We start from the raw sequence: 17,841 nt of genomic DNA on the forward strand, positions 1-17,841 counted from the left end.
TGTGGTACATCAGTATCATGGAATACAACTTAGCAATACAAAGGAAGGAACTACTGATATGTCTGACAACTTGGACAGATCTCAAAGGCATTATGATGGGTAGAAAAAGTTAATTTCAAATGTGACATAGAATTCCATTTCCATAATATTCTTGTAATAACAAAATTATAGAGATGAGGAACAGATTAGTGGTTCCCAAGGGTTAGAGTATGTGGGGATAGTGAGGGGTATGTGTGGCTACAAAGAGGTAACATGAAGGAGATCTTCATGATAATGAAAGTTTGAGTCACACACATTGTACCAATGCCAATACCCTGGCTGATAGTGTACCACAGTAACATAAAGTAAAAATAGTGGGGGAAACTAGGTTTAAGTTACATGAGCCCTCTCTGTACTATTTTTGCAACTTCCTGTGAATCTATAATTATTCCAAAATAAAAAGTTAAGCCCTGGCCAGGTAGCTCAGTTGGTTGGAGCATTGTCCCGATATGCCAAAGTTGCAGGTTTGATCTCTGGTTGGGGCACTACAGGAAACAACCAATGAATACATAAATAAGTGGAACAACAAATGATGTCTCTCTCTCTCTCTCCCCCTTCCTTTCTCCCTAAAAAAACAGAAAACAACAACAAAAAAACACACATAAAGTTATATACACAAAGAAGTCCACAAGATAATGAAATAGCCAATTTTATTCAATTCTCCAAAATTTATACTCAATATGTTGTTTCTAAAATGTACGTCACCATTTATACAATGATAATGGATTTATTGTTTCATCTTTCCTTAATAGGTTTTTGTTTCTGGTCTTTTCTTTACAGTTCTTCAATAGAAGCCAGAGTCTTGAGTTGCCCAGTTAGGAGCCTAGAATAAATAAAAAAGTAAAACATAAATTAAAAAAAACAGGGTGAAAAGAAAGTACTTTCTGAAAAAAAAATTCAGAAAAAAGTGATATTAACATTTCCTTTTAGCTTCATTCCTGCCAAACCATTCTAAGATTTTAACAACCACTGAAATTACTAAATGTCAGATGTTCCACCCTGACGAAATACACACATCCGAATACCATCTGATATTTTTGACCAATTACAAAGTATAACAATGAAAACAGCACCAATATTACACCAAAAATCAGTATGAATTTATCTAAAGCACATAAAAACCCATTATATTTAGGAGTTATTTTTCAGGCTCAGTTATTCGAGACTTGGTTGGAATAGGCATTGACAATAATTTCCTAATTCACCCTTTTTTAAAATTGAAGGATTATTCTAAGGACACAAACCTGTTGTAAACTTTAACCAAAAGAGGTCCTTGAATGTTCTGCAGCTGCTTCTAAAAAACTTTCTATCCTCCAGTTACACATAAACACAATGGCTAAAAAGCATTAAAAGTGGTATGGGATTCCAAAATTAAAAATCCATCCAAGTTATTTTAATATCTAATTATAGTATCCCAATTAAAAAGGGAAATGTATTTTTGACATAGTTCAATATATCTGATAAAATAAAAATTTAAAATAGATACAATAAAAATCAATATTCTACAGAAGTGTTCCTTTAGATTTAAAAGAACACACATTTCAAGCACTTGAAAAAGCGCCACACATGGAGGTTAAAAAGCGCCACACATGGAGGTTATCGTCTGCCAGTGTCAAAATCTTGTGTTGAAAACCCCGAGGAAATGAGTCAATAAAGTCACACGGGAAGAGTAAAAGGGAAAAAACACAGTTATAATAAACTAGGAAACACTTAATTTTTTTCAGTTTCCTTAACTTCTGCATATATTATATTAGGTTGGCCAAAAAGTTCATTTGGTTTTTCCGTAAGATGGCTCTGATAGCACTTAGTTGTCTATAACTTCATTCAAACTTTGTTAGATTGTGTTGTGCCAGCAGTCATATCAATATGCAATTAAAAAAAAAACTTATCAAAACTGGTAGATATTTGTGTAGACATTTTAATATTGAGATGGAAGAAAAACACAATGTTTTTGGCATATTACGCCTTATTATCTCAAGAAAGGTAAAAATGCAACTGAAAAAAAAAAGGTTTGTGCGGTGTATAGAAAAGGTGTTGTGACTGATCAAGTGTTTCAAAAGTGGTTTATGAAGTTTTGTGCTGGAGATTTCTCACTGGACGATACTACACAGTTGGGTAGAGCAGCTGAAGTTGACAGCAATCAAATTGAGACATTAACTGAGAATGATCAACATTCCACTACCAGAGAGATACTCAACAACTCAAAATATCCAAATCAACAGCTATTCATGAAAATAAAAAATGTGTCTTTTATTGGGGGGGGGGGGACAAAAACAAAACAAAACCATACAGACTTTTTGGCCAACCCAGTAACACATCTAAAAAAAATTCTTTTCAGTTTATTAATTTCTTAAACAAAATAATCATATACTTAACAAATAGAAATACAAAATCAGATATAGCTGCGATTAGTATGTTTCTCAAGTTAAGTCCATGTAATAATTATGTCACATTATTGCTAAATCCATACAGAATAGAAAATATGTGGTTCTTACCTCTGACCTACTATTCTGATTAAGTTTCTTCTCAATATTCATGGCCAACATCTGGCTTCTAAATGAAAGGCTTTTGGTCTTTTCAATCACTTGCTGATAGGGTGAGACTGCATTGTTACCCATAACGACATGACCCTAAAATAAGAGAGGAAAATTGATCCTGTAATGTTAATGACCAAGTTTCCCAGGCAAGTCATAAGCATGACATCACAACAATAGGATTGTTGCATGTATTTTTATGCACTGTGGAGAGGTGACAAAATTCACCCAGTAACAAAAAAATTGGAGGTTGCTGTTGCCTTCAAAGAACTAGTATACATTAAAATGAAACAAATTTTTAATGGAAATATCTTAATAAATATTAAGGAAAAGGCATAAAATAACCAGTAACTGGTATCTGGTATGTAGGATAGTTAATATAAATACTCACTAATTTAGAATCAATTTTGGCATCCAGTCTTGCATTTCTAATCAAATTTACAATCCACCTTTCAGCTTCTTCTGGAGTCATATTCAGTTTATCTGCCAACATGCTAATGAAAAAGGTAAAAATGGCATTAAGTCTAAATTTGACCCACACTCTGCATACAGATTTTTAGGTGTTTATGGGCTAATTTCTCTTTAATATTATAACTCTTAATAAATGCATTGTTCATGTTTATGCATGACATATCCCATTTCACCAACCAGAGTGTAAGATTCTTAAAGGGAGGGCACCACATTCTGCATACTAGTAATCCTTCTGGCTTCTAGAAAAGTACCTTACACTTGTCAGGAGCTCAACTAGTAATAATCAAAGGGAGAAAATGTTTTACAATGTATAATGATTACAGAAATTAAAGCTACTACAAGGAGCAAGATATACTGAAAAGCATAACTAACACTCAGGGCTGCTGTGTATGTTTGTGTTGTAAATTCTGAGAGCACTCCCTAGAATTGTGTATCATTGTATAACCTAAATGGTCCCTGAATTTAAGAAAAAACAGGTATGCGTTTGTGCACGCACACATACAGCATGAGGGAGGGGTGAAGGTGACAGACACCAAGAACCTGATATCAACCAATCTGCATTTAATTTTTTCAATTTATGGTCAGGTTGAAAAGAGGCCATTTTCAGGGCTTATTGTAATAGAACTAATTGCCAGCACCAGCCCTGGTAGCAGGTTAGTAGGTCAGTCAGTCAGAGAGCTGATAGAAGCTCTCTGTGTATCTATGTTTGCACATACAGTATCTAAGCATGTAGTAGTATACATACATGACATGCATAGTAGGTCAGTTAATCAGGTGATAGAGGAGTACATTTGCATGTACAGTATCTAAAAGCATGCAGTATACATACATGCATAGTAGGCCAGTCAGCTGATGGAAGAGAATCTACATCTGCATGCACAGTATGTAGGAGCATAAAGTAGATCTACATGCATATATGGATGTTTAAACACAAACATTAACTGTCCCCTTTTCTCCTGTCTTCATTGAAGATACTGCATTTGGCAGGCCTTCTAATATTATCACTGGTTTCATAAAAACAGCTAGAATATCAGGAACAAAATCATTCCCAATTACAATGTAAATATTCAAGATACTGGCAATCCTATGATTATGTAATTTTAGAGTTCCTGGCCCAAATGTAACTAACCTACCTAGTTAATAAAAATACCTTTATGTGACTAATATAATCTGTACCATCTCTATTTTGTAAGTTTATTGAGAAAGAATATAATTTCATTCAAAATGTCAAAATTAAGTTATCAATAGAATCATTACAAATTAAATTACAAACTAAATCTATGAAGATATAAATCATTTAAAATTTAACCTTAAAATATGCTTGGAGTTAAAAATATCACATTGATGAATATGAGCCAACTCAACCATAAAACCCCCTGGATTTATGTGGCAAAATTTTGTTGTTTTTATGACTAATTTCTTTGTAAGTACACATTCTCAGGAAACATACTCAATCTATGAGCATTACTTCAATTTCAAGGGCAGATTTCATTTTATTATTTTTATCACTGTTCTCTAATTAAACCTCATTTTATTCAAGCTACTAAAAATAGGGGATGTGTGTCACTTTAACAAGCAGGCATTTTTCTGACTAGGAAAAATTCCTGCAGTTGTTGTTTCCAGTGGCTTCCCAACAAACCCCTTGTACTTCCTGTTGGTTCCTGACTTATTTTAGAGGTGTGTAAATTTCATACTCTTCTGCACTGCTGCAGTGAGCCAATGTCTGACACTTTTACCTGAAGCTGCTACTCTAAAGGTAAAAGAACAGATTTTCTGAAACATACTCATTATTTTATCACTTCCTATAGCAATTTATCTTTTGTATGCCTCCTGCATCTCCCAAAATACAAGTTTTTAAAGTAAGCCAAGGCCATTTTACTCTGAAAAGCACAAACAAAACTAGGTATCTTAAAACTCCAATTTTCAAGATCTCTATATGTTCTACGTTTTAAAAGAAGAGCCGTTGGTCAGTGTCAACCCATACACCAAAAGGTTGCAGGTTAGATCCTCAGTTGGGATGCATACAGGAGGCAACCGAATGATGTTTCTCTCGCCCCCTGCCACCCTAAAATCAGTACATATATCCTCAGTTGAAGATTCATAAAAAAAAACTTCTTACAAAAAAAAAAAAAGAAACATCATCCCCAGTAAGTTATTAATTTTGAGTGGTTGCTATTATAGAGATTTTCTTTTAATTAAAATATAAATCAGTTTATGAAGGCTGTTTAAGTAATTAAAATTATATCCAAACATTCAGTCTTGAAGACCAGGTCACCAAATTCCTCTTCTTGCTATGCATTTCCAATTGAAAAGTCTTATCAATTATCTCTTTAACAATGGCCTCTTATGTAAATTCCTTACCAAATCTACTCCCACCTTGAAAGACTTTCCTCTCCACCACCCATACTAAGCCTCTCTGTTCATTAAACATGTCCTCTTTTTAAACACTTCAGAGCTCTTGCACATGATACTTCTGTCTTCACCCAACTTTTTCTTCACTTAACTTTATTTTGTTACCTGTGTCTCAGCTTGGAAGCCTTCCAAGACACCTCTCCCAACCATGACATAATTGTCTGATGCTTTCATAGCCCCTATTTTTTATGGCATTCATAACAGCTGTAGTTGTTTTGTCGAACATTTGCTTTCATGATAGATTGTATATGTAACCCAAGAGCAATGCATAATGGCTTCCTTTTTCATTGCTATATATCCAGCAATTAGCACAATGGCCAGTACACAGGAGGCAATGAATACATATTTACTGTTTGGTTCCTACCCTAATCACTACTCTAGTTCAGGCTCCATTACTATGAACTAGTTCTCCAACTAATCTACCTCTTGAGTATCTCCTTAATCCATTTTACATAGTTGTCAGTTAGTTCTAAAACCCAACAAACCAGTTTATCCCCAAATACCTTTCAAAACTTTAATAGAGCCCTCTACTGAAACAATACAATTCAAATTTCTAAGTTTCTCATTCATGGCTGTCTGAAATTGAGCTATAATCTAACTTTCCAATCTCCCATTTTTCTCCTTCATAAATACCATATGCCAGCCAAACCAAAACAATTCTCTTCCTTCTTTGTCATTTGTTCAACAAAATATGAACTGTGTTAGATCTGGTGACAAAATACAGTCTGTTCCCCACCTGTTGGGAAGTAGGGAAACAATCACCCAATCCCTCAAATATATAAAAGATTTTAAGTGTAATAAAAAGTAGAAGGAGCTGCATGAACCATGAAGGGTTTACCAGTTCTAGTCTTGGAGGTTTAGGGACAGCTTATTAAATAAAACATTTAAGGTCAGATATTAAGATAAAATAAAGAAAATTCTATTCTATATAACTCCACTTAGAACTCTCCATCCTTTCTATTTCTTTACATCCATGTTCTAAATCTTCTATTTCAATATGGCTGGGGCAATCTGGCAACATGCATCAAGATCCATAAAAGTCTACATATTCTGAACTATATAATTCCACTTCAGGGATTTAGTGTTTTGCATTGTTTGTAGGTCCTTTACTTATTGAATCAAGTCAAAGAAAAACTTGAAATAAGGCCCTTGAAGTATAAATAAGTTATTAATGAAATATCAAGTTATCCAGGCTACCAATCACTCTGAGAGTGAATTAAACAATGTGGCAGTAGAGCAGTTTCTTTTAATAGAAAAATATAGTGAAAGAAATTAGGGAAAAAATCCAATTTATCTTACATTCTATTGATTTTATGCAAAATAGTAAAGATTTCAAAATAAAATGTTATATACTATTAAAGCTTAAAATACAAAAAGTTTCCTTATACTACTCTACACCATGCTTATCTTGTGTTACTTAAAACTAATTGTTTATCAATAGCTAAAAGACAATATGGATCAAAATGCAGAACTTCTGAGAAAAATATTCAACTCAATCTAGACTTTAAACACAAAAATAAGTTCCAAATTATTTTTAGAGTTAAAAATCTCAACCTTGTCTATAAGCAGTATAAGCAGACATTTAAATATTCTGTGCAAATCTTATGCTCATCTTTTAATTGACTAACTCTCTACTCAAGTGACACAACATGACAGATAATACGTTAAATAAGAAATATACAGGAACGACAAAAGACCTCAACTTGTCAAAGCAATTTTGAGAAAGATGAACATCACACTTCCTGATTTCAAATTGTATAACAAAGCTATAGTTATCAAAACAGTATGTTGCATTAAATAGACATAACGGAACAGAATAGAGAGCTTCTTTAGAGCAAAGGAAACTAACAACAAAATAATCTACCAAATGGGAGAAAATATTGCAAGTAGGTTAACATATATATAAGGAGCTCATACAACTCAATAGCAAAAACTCAAATACTTTGATTTAAAAAAATGGGCACAGGACCAGGAATAGACATTTTTCCAAAGAAGACACACAGAAAGCCAAAAGATCTGTGAAAAAGTGCTCAACATCATTAATTATCAGGGAAACACAAGTCAAAACTAAGAGATATCATCTTACACAAAATGGCTATTATCAAAAAGACAAGAAATAACAAGTGTGGCAAGAATTTGAACAAAAGGGAATCCCTGTACACTGTTGGAAAAGTAAACTGGTGTAACCACTATGGAGCTTCCTTAAATAACTAAAAAACGAACTACCAAATGATCCAGCAATTCTGCTTATGGATATTTATCTGAACGAAGCAAAAAACTGACATAAATGGTAAATGCACACGCATGTTCACTGCAGCATTATTTACAATAACCAAGACACGGAAGCACACTAAGTGCCCACAGATAGATGAATGGAATAAAGAAAATGTGAGATGCATGCACTCACACATGAATATTATTCAGCCATTAAACAGAGTAAAATCTTTCTATTTGCAACATGTATGGATCTTGAGGGCATTGTGCTATGTGAAATAAGTCAAACAGAAAAAAAAACAAATGCCGTATGATTTCACTTATGTGTGGAATCTAACAAAAACAAAAAGCCAAAAACTAAGCTCCAAGATACAAAGAACAAATGGTGGTTGCCAGAGGTGGGGGTAGAGAGTTGGGGAAAATGGGTAAAAAGGTACAAACTTCCAGTTACAAAATAAGTAAGTAAGGGGATGTAATGTACAGCATGATGATTATAGTTAATAATCCTTATCATACGTTTGAAAGTTGCCAGATAGATCTTAAAAGCTCTCATTAGAAGAACAAAAAATTCTAACTATGTGTGATCAACTCCTTAGTGTAAACAAATGTTAATAACTACTTATTGTGATCATTTCAAAATATAAACAAATAGAATTATGTTGTATACCTGAAACTAATATAATGTTACATGTCAATTTATAATTCACTAAAAATAAAAACTACTTAATAGCCTTGTAAAAACTTAAGTTATTACATCTGTAAAATAAAAGCAGAGTTTGAAGATATTGAAATAATCTCAGTATGCAGCACAAAAACAGAGATGAAAAACAGAAGAAAAAAAGAAAAGGATAGTCCAGGAAGTCCAATACCAACCAACAAGAGTTCCAGAAAAAATAGTCACTGAATATGCACACAAAATATCATTAAAGCAATAATTCAAAAAAACTTCCCCAAACTAGACAGGCCAAGTTTCCAAATTAAAAGGGTCCAGTATAAAGAATTAAACTGCACCTATACATACTAAGGTTTATCACTGTGAACAAAGAAAAAAATCCTCCAGATTTCTAGAGAGGGAAACAAAAACACATAAAAGACCAGGAATAAAAATGGTTTCTGACTTCTATAACAAGATGAAAAAGGTTGAAAATCATGCAATAGAACGTCTCCAAAATTCTGGAATAAAGTAGTTTTTAACCTAGAACACACTGCTTTGTAATATTTTATGTGAAATATGAGAACAAAATAGACATTTTTAGATGTGAAAAGATTTATCTCCAAAGTACCCTTCCTTATAAAGTTATTAAAGGATATGTCTTACCAAAATATAATAGTAAACCAAGAAAAGGAAGACATTATAATGTCCAGGAAACTTGAGCTAACAGGAGATAAGGCAAAGGGAATCCCTGGGACAAATACTGGGTTGGCCAAAAGGTTTGTTCGTTTTTTCCATAAGATGGCCCCAGCCATCTTAGTTGCCTTTAACTTCATTTGAAACAATTTTGTTAGATTGCATTGTAACAGCTGTCACATTAGTGTGCATTTAAAAAAATACTTATCAAAACTGGTGAATTTCGCCCTGGCTGGTGTAGCTCAGTGGATTGAGTGCAGGCTGCGAACCAAAGTGTCGCAGGTTCAATTCCCAGTCAGGGCACAATGCCTGGGTTGCAGGCCATGACCCCCAGCAATCGCGCATTGATGTTTGTCTCTCTCTCTCTCTCTCTTTCTCCCTCCCTTCCCTCTCTAAAAATAAATAAATAAAATCTTAAAAAAAAAAACCTGGTGAATTTCTGTATAGCCATTTTAATACTGAAAATGGAAAAGTAACATTTTAGGTATACTATGCTTTCTTATTTTATAAAAGGTAAAAATAAAATTGAAACGTTTAAAAAAAAGTTTTGTGCAGTGTATGGAGAAGGTGCTATGACTGATCGAAAGTGTCAAAAGTGGTATATAACATTTATTGTTCACAATTAATGCCTTCATTTGATCTCTGTCGACTTCTTCATCTACCCAACCACGGAATCCAGTGAAAAATCTCCAGCATGAAACTTCACAAACCACTTTTGACATGTTCGACTAGTCACAGCACCTTTTCCGTAGACTGCATAGTCTTTTGTTTGTTTCACTTGCGTTTTTACCCTCCTTGAAATAATAAAGCATAATATGCCAAAAAATGTTGCATATTTTCTCCTGTGATATTAAAATGGCTGCATAAAAATTTTGATGGTTTTAAAAAATGCATGCTCATGTGACAGCTGTCACAATACAATCTAACAAAATTGTCTCAAACAAAGTTAAAGACAACTGAGCACTACTAGAACCATTGTACAGAAAAAAACGAATGAGCTTTCTGGCCAACCCAACAGCTTATTCAAAGTACTATAGTCCTTAATAAGGGTATGCTATGACACCTAATTGAAATATAAGTGTTAAGTGTAGACTGTGTTTAACTGTAAGATCAGGAGAAAGAACAGGAGAAAATTGAGAAATGATTAATGCTGAGTGACAAGTTAAAATTTTCACTGAATTCTGTAGTATCTCATTAGTCAAAAAGAGTATTATTTTATAGTTAAAGCAATGGCTTTTGAAAAGCCATTATCTGAATGTGTGCCTTTCTATTCCTCTCTAATATTAGGAAGTACAATTATGAATATAAATTGCTACGTGGTAATAAGAACTTTAAGAAACATATTAAGGTAAAAAAAATGTTAAAACAAGCAAAGTAGAATGACTCATAACTTAAAGAAATACAAGAGCAGTTGGCAAATTATTTTGTGAAAAGCCAAAACTAACCCGCTATTGGGAAATTATATTAATGTATGCTCCAACATGTTTATCATAGACATTCAAAATATTACTTCCATACTTTGTTTTTATCTAAAATTGAAAACGGATCCAAGAATTATTCTAGAACAGCTTTTAAATTTCAGACACACACCCTATCTGATAAACTACTCAGCTATACTAAATTGAATCCCACCACAGTAATCTTTTTTGACAGATGTTGCACACTCCATGGTAAACAGATTTGTAACTTATCCTACAAATCTATACAGTTGTATATAAACCAATAAAAACATTCTCGATATGCATTTTAATAAAGATATGACTATCACATGTGCCTACAGCCATTTAGTCAAGAAACCTATCAACAAAGAAATGTTCCAAATCATAAATGGAGAGAGTCACTTAATAAACAATCATGAGTTGTACAATAGTATTCTGTTTAACATTTGAAATCTGTCCACTGGAGTGAGGGTTGGGGCACGGGATGGTAGGAAGAGGCCAGAGACAAATCTTACCCTTCCACGCTTAAAAAAAACAAAACCAAAAACAAAAACAAAAAACGAGTATCAAATAACTTTAAATTAGAAACAGAGATAGGCCAGCATAAACTAGTTAATAGAGTACTTTGTCATAATTACGTAGTATACACTGGAAAGAAGTCAGTCTACTTTGGGACTTAAAGATAATCCATTTAGAGAGTTATCAGGGTTCAATGAACCTTCATTCCAAATTACTTCTCTTATTTTCCAATATACAAATCATGTCCTAATTACTCTGTATTTTTCTTTAAAGCATCTATTATGGTTTATAATTTTATCTTTATTAGTATCTGTTTCTTCCTCTGGATTTTAAGCTCTGATGGTGTGGGTGCTCCTACTATCTTATCTACCCAATGCCTGGCCAGAAGACTTGTTCAATCACATTTGTGATATTTCTTGAACTGTACTAGTTATACTGTTATTAATTGTATCATAATTATCACACACAGTGTATTTACCCTCCTTATCAAGATGAACACTACCTTTTAAAAAAGATTTTGCATATGCTTGAAAACACAAAGTAATAGGAATGGAGAACAGATGAGTGGTTGCCAGGGGTTAAGGAGAGGTAGCAGTGGTGGGAAGTGGGTATAGTCTGAAACAGAAATTTAAGCCTCCTGTTGTTGTGATGACAGAAATGTTCTGTGTATCTGAATGTATCAATGATATCAATATGCTGGTTGTGATGCTAGTTTGCAAGATGTTATCACTTTACAGTTACCACTATAAAGAACACAGGGCAATGTCTACCTCTTAGAACTGCTTGTGAATCTATCAAAAGTGAATCATCTCAAAATAAATTATATCAAAATTACATAGGAGCTTTAAAAAAATACAGATGCCAAGATCCTCCATCCCCCAGGGAATATTTTACTTTTTAGGGTTTGGGTTGAGTCATCTGTTATTTTTTTCTCATTTATTTTTTAAAATTTCCTACTTGATCTAACATACAGTTAGGACTACAAATCACTAATTTAAAGCAATGGTTCACCCAAGTTTACTGCAAAAGAGTCAGTCACCTGGGAAGCTTTAAACCCAAATTCTCAAGCCCTGATCCCAGAGATTCTGAACAGAAAGTCTAGGTGAAGCCAGAAAACTCTATTCTTTTTAAGTTTGGTTGTTAAGTTCTTTATATGATTTTGATGTAGAGCTAGGTTTAAAAACCTCTAAATTAGATAGATTTTTTAATGTATCATTTAAAGGTAAAACAAACTCAATTGATCCCTATCTTGTTGTTTGATGTTTGGCCTATTTATAGAACTCCAACTTAAATGTTTATTAACATTATTTTCAGTCATATTCTTAACCCATTAAAAGCATGAAGAGATCTACTACCCCCAGGACTGAGTCCTACCAAATGAATACTGTTTCTTGAAACTTACAACCTGAGATCTCATTGTTGCTCTAAGAATATTTCTTTTTTCACATGAAGTTACTTTCTGCTCTGCTCCTAGCTTCCTAATTCATTATATACTAAAGATATTAAGCCACTGATTTTTCATTCCATTACTCTAGCATAGTGATTTTCAACCTTTTTCATTTCATGGTGCACATAAACTACTAAAATTCTGCAGCACACCAAATGCATATACATATATTCTTTGGCTGATATGACAAAAAATAGGTATAATTTTGATTCATTCATGCTGCATGGCTATTGTTGTGTTGGCTGCTGTCTTTTTTTTTTTTTTTTAATTTGTCAATCTAAGAGAAAATAGATCAGTAGCCCTAACTACATAGTCAGGTACAGCACGTTTTAAAAATTATTGCGGCACACCGGTTGAAAATTCGTTACTTTAGCAGGTTGTGATTATAGGCTTAAAACACTGTTACCCGATACAGTGGTTTTCAATCCTGGACGTGTCTGGAATAACCATCCTTAAGCTACAATACAGTAACCCCACTAAATATCATAGCATAGCATACTTAGAAAAATCTGACTCAGAAACTTTGGGTGCCTTCATGGACTCTGTAAAATAAAACTCAACAGAGATTCAGAGACACAGAGTTAAACAAATGACTTATGGTTTCCATTTTTATCCTCTGGCTCAAGTGATAAACTAATGACAAATTCACCTAAATTTATTATTTCTAAAAATATCAATTTTTTAGCCCTGGCTGGCATAGCTCAGTGGATTGAGCGTGGGCTGTGAACCAAAGTGTTGCAGGTTCGATTCCCAGTCAGGGTACATGCCTGGGTTGCAGGCCATGACCCCCAGCAACTACACATTGATGTTTCTCTCTCTCTTTCTCCCTCCCTTCCCCCTCTAAAAATCTTTAAAATCTTTAAAATCTCTAAAATCTTTAAAAAAAAAATCAATTGTTCATGATGAAAAATAAGATTTCATAGTGAGGCGCAATGAATGTCAGAGAACTATCAGCCCAAGGCTCTGTCGTCAAGGATGACTTAAACAGCATACTGTCTGGGCCTTAAGTTTCCCAGCTACAATCAAGGAGGAGTCAGTGTTTTTAGAACCATGTTTTCAGAACTACGTTTTCAGAACTGTTTCCAGGGTTCCAGAGGTGCCTTAGCAACCAGGATGGAAGCTGAATAAAGACACAGGGTAAAGGAGCTCTGATCTGATCTGCTCATGCATGTGCAGCTGACCCTCAACAATACGGTGGGGAGGTGAGGGAGGGGGGAAGCCAGGTTAGGGGTGCCAATCCTCTGCACAAAAATCTGCGTATAACTTTTGACTCCCCAGAAGAGAGCTGACCAAACGCTTATCAATAACATAAACAACTGATTAACACATGTTGTGTATGTTATATGTATTATATACTGTGCTCTTACAATAAACTAGAAAAAATGTTAAGAAAATCAAAAGGAAAATACCTTCATAGTACTATATTGAAAAAAACCCTGCATATAAGTGGACCCATACAGTTCAAACTTGTGTTGTTCAAGGGTCAACTGCACATAAATGCACATACTCATATAATATTGTATTTGAAAACAAGTCACACACACAATTTAAAAACCACCGTTCTAGAAATTGAAACCTGAGCTACATTTAAAGTGCTCAAAGGCCACATGTGGCTACTGGCTACCATACTGAACAATGAAAAAATAAAACATTCCCAACAAGGTTCTACTGAAAAGGTATTGTCCATGATTCAATGACAGTTGTGGTTGGACTAGAGCTCCCTATGATTTTTCCCAGCTCTAAAAGTCTTCCCTAATGTATAAAGAAAATGCATTAACCTATGTATACAAAACCATCTAAGTTAGTAAAACATTCCACAGGTAGCCAAAAATGTTTAAACAAACTAAGGAAATACTACTGAATTTGAAGGAAATACTTCTCACTGAAAGAGAGAAAATTTCTGGACTTTAGAAAAGACACCTACTAAATCAGAGAAGGTATACACCAATGATACAGCCCATGAAGGGTTAATATCCAACTCACAACACCAAAACAAACAAACAAACATACAAACAATCCAGTTATAAAATAGGCACAGGGCCAGAACAGACATATCTCTAAGGAGGACATACAAATGTCCAGCAGACATATAAAAGGACACTCAACACCACTAATTTAATTAGGGAAATAAAAATTAAAACCACAATGAGATATCACCTAACACATGTCAGAATGGCTACCACCAATACATCAACGAACAAGTGCTGGCTAGGATGTGGAGAAAAGGAAACCCTTGCACGTTGTTGGTAGCACTGCAAATTGGAGCAGCCACTATGGAAAACAGCATGGCAGTTCCTCAAAAAATTAAAAATAGTACTAACATATGACCCAGTGACCTCACTTCTGGGTATTTATCTGAAAATACCCAAAACACAAAATTCAAAAAGATATATGCACCTCTCTGTTCATTGCAGTGTTATTTAAAATAGCTAAGATAGGGCCCTGGCTGGTGTAGCTCAGTGGACTGAGCTCGGGCTGGGAACAAAGTGTCCCAGGTTCGATTCCCAGCCAGGGTACATGCCTGGGTTGCAGGCCATAACCCCCAGCAACCACACATTGATGTTTCTCTTTCTCTATCTCCCTCCCTTCCCTCTCTAGAAATAAATAAAATCTTTAAAAAAATAAAATAAAATAGCTAAGATAGAGACGCAACTCAAGTGTCCATGAACAGATAAAAGGATAGAAATGTGATACACACACACACACACACACACACACACACAGGAATATTGCCCAGCCACAAAAAAATAAAGTCTTACCATTTGCAACAACACAGGTGGACCTATTATGCTAAGTGAAATAAAACAGATCAAGACAAATACCATATTTCACTTACACATGCAATCAAAAAAACAGACAAACAAAAAAGTAACAAACTCATGGATACAAAGAACAAACAGGTGGTCACCAGATGGGAGAGGCATTGGGGGAATGTGTGAAAAAGGTGAAGGAATTAAGAAGTACAACTTGGCAATTATAAAACAGTCACAGGAATGTAAAGTACAGAATAGGGAATATAGTCAGTAATATTGTAATGACTATGGTATGATGTCAGGTGGGTACTAGATTTATCAAAGTGGTCACTTCATAGGGTATATAAATGTCTAATCATAATACTATGTTGTACACCTGAATCTAATTATCATATGCCAACTATAATTAAAAAATAAAATTTTTAAAAGAAAAAATAAAACTATACTGTTTTAAAAATTCATAGGTAATGATAATGCCATAAACGTTCATAGAAGCTGTCTCACTATATTGCCTTATTTGAGCTGCACATCTTTCATGATAGTACAAATACATTATTTATTTTACTGATAAAGAGGGTAAACTGAATCCCAAAGTAAATGAAAAGAATGAATACAAGGTCCCAGAGTTAATAAAAGGAACCTTGGAACAAACCTTCTTACTCATGGTACCTTCAGAAGCATACACCAAGTGACAAAGTATTATCACAAACAAAAACATAAATTCACTAATACAAAGAAACATATTTATTCCATAAATATTTATGAGCATCTATACTATACAAAGTAGGCTAGGTGCTAAACATATAAAAAGAAAAATCTGCAAACCCTGCCCCCACCCCCACAAAACAAAACAAAAAATCCCAAATAGTGGATTGAGCGCGGGCTGCGAACCAAAGTGTCACAGGTTCGATTCCCAGTCAGGGTCCATGCCTGGGTTGAAAGCCATGACCCCAGCAACCGCACATTGATGTTTCTCTCTCTCTCTCTCTTTCTCCCTCTCTTCCCTCTCTAAAAATAAATAAATAAAATCTTAAAAAAAAAAAACCCAAATAAAAAAACTCCAAGTGACCAAATTCTAATGAAAAATGGGGGAAAATTCAACAATAGAAACCAAAATACGAGCATCCTTTTCACAAGCCAGATTATAAATCTTAAAAAAAAAAAAAAAAAAAAAAAAAAAGAAAGAAAGAAAAAGAAAAGAAAGCCTGACAATGCTAGCATTCAGGTAGCTATTTATTGTCCACCAGATTCCCACACACAGGTATGATACACCTATCTAGTATTTCACAATTTGCATGCATTCTTTAAGAGTTCTTAAAATTATACGTCTGCTAGCTAATAGTAAAGTAGTAAAAAAAAAAAAACTGAAGCCAAGGCTTCAACCCCCACAGGAAAAGTCCCACAATCACAATATACTTCTAGCTCTGAATAACCACTTCAGTTACAATTCAATAAAATTAAGCAAACAAGTATGGATGCCTTAGTAAAAACAAATGTCGCTGAAGAAAAACTTTGGTCTACACACAATTCCTAAGAGGGAAACATTAACGTAGTAAGTTTTTAAATATTTATGGAGTATTTACTGTTTGACTTCATCTGTGGCCAAACTTCCCTGGTTATTTTTCAATTCTGATACATATAATTAGTTTCTAATGGATTATGTAAGTTTCATATTTTTCCCAATACTTTTTTCACACAAAAAAGAACATTTCAACTAAAATTCACCATAATTTTTCCATGTTTCAACATTTTAAGATGTTACTAGAGTTTACTATATAAAAATTAAAATATATAATCAAATAAAACAAAATTCAATTAACTGAAATGACTACCAAATGTAGTCTTTTCAACAATATTTCAGATTTACTAAGGGCTAAATCCTTATTTGAATTCCTGTTAAAAACCATTCTAAAACTGGATACTTCTCTTTTATAACAATATAATAGTACTCTTAAAAAGTAACTGAGAATCATAATATTGCCTTGAAGTTATCATTTTCGAAAATCATCCTGTGCCACTCACGGAAGCCAAAAACGATATTTTTTGAGTCTGTAGCAACCCAGAATTCAAACAAAAGTTAGAATTTTTAATAAAGCTCTATCAAACTGTTTCCTTTTTCTTCTAAAGCAAAGGGAAATAAGATAAAATCCAATTAACTTGAATCCTATAAAGTATAACTTCACAATACATGGAAATCTCCAAGAATTTAAAATTAGAAAACACTAATCACATCAGGATGTTCTTACTTAATGCTGATACACTGGTGGATTCGACAAAAAGTCTCAAATATGAAGAGACGAGCATTTTCAATAAAATCCTCAAGACAGGCCACCAAGAAGAAGTCATTCACAAGCACCTATGTTTATGAAATATAAAAGAAAAAACAAATCAATGGCCCTGACAAGCAATTTTCACTTGACTCAAAAACTTTTGTGTGCCTTACTCATTTTTCTATTCACTAGAACTCTCTCAACTAGTGTCACAAGTTCTACATCACAGCACTTTCTAGCACACTATGTTGAAGCCTCTAATAACTTAAGTAAACAAATGCTACAAAAAAAGAGGTAAGAACTGCAATGTTTCCTTCTTCCACTGATGACAGCGAGCAATCCTGTGACATGGTAGCTTTGTCCTGTCCTTTATCCTACATGCTCTGTAGATAGCA

At 33.9% G+C, this 17,841-nt stretch overlaps 1 protein-coding gene across 1 annotated transcript in view; it reads right to left on the minus strand.

Annotated features, from left to right (window-relative positions):
• Window positions 1-792: 792 nt before the first annotated feature.
• EIF3E (eukaryotic translation initiation factor 3 subunit E) overlaps window positions 793-17,841 on the minus strand; it is a 49,516-nt gene continuing 32,467 nt past the window's right edge. The window contains exons 10-13 of the mRNA XM_028533689.2: window positions 17,423-17,532; window positions 2,965-3,067; window positions 2,535-2,669; window positions 793-862 (exon numbers count right to left, since the gene is read on the minus strand). Coding sequence (XP_028389490.1) covers window positions 824-862; window positions 2,535-2,669; window positions 2,965-3,067; window positions 17,423-17,532 — 387 coding nt within the window. The 3' untranslated portion in view covers window positions 793-823. The remainder of the gene's footprint in view (window positions 863-2,534; window positions 2,670-2,964; window positions 3,068-17,422; window positions 17,533-17,841) is intronic.

Source organism: Phyllostomus discolor, chromosome 7 (assembly GCF_004126475.2).
Source record: "Phyllostomus discolor isolate MPI-MPIP mPhyDis1 chromosome 7, mPhyDis1.pri.v3, whole genome shotgun sequence".
In the NCBI taxonomy this organism is placed as follows: Eukaryota; Metazoa; Chordata; class Mammalia; order Chiroptera; family Phyllostomidae; genus Phyllostomus; species Phyllostomus discolor.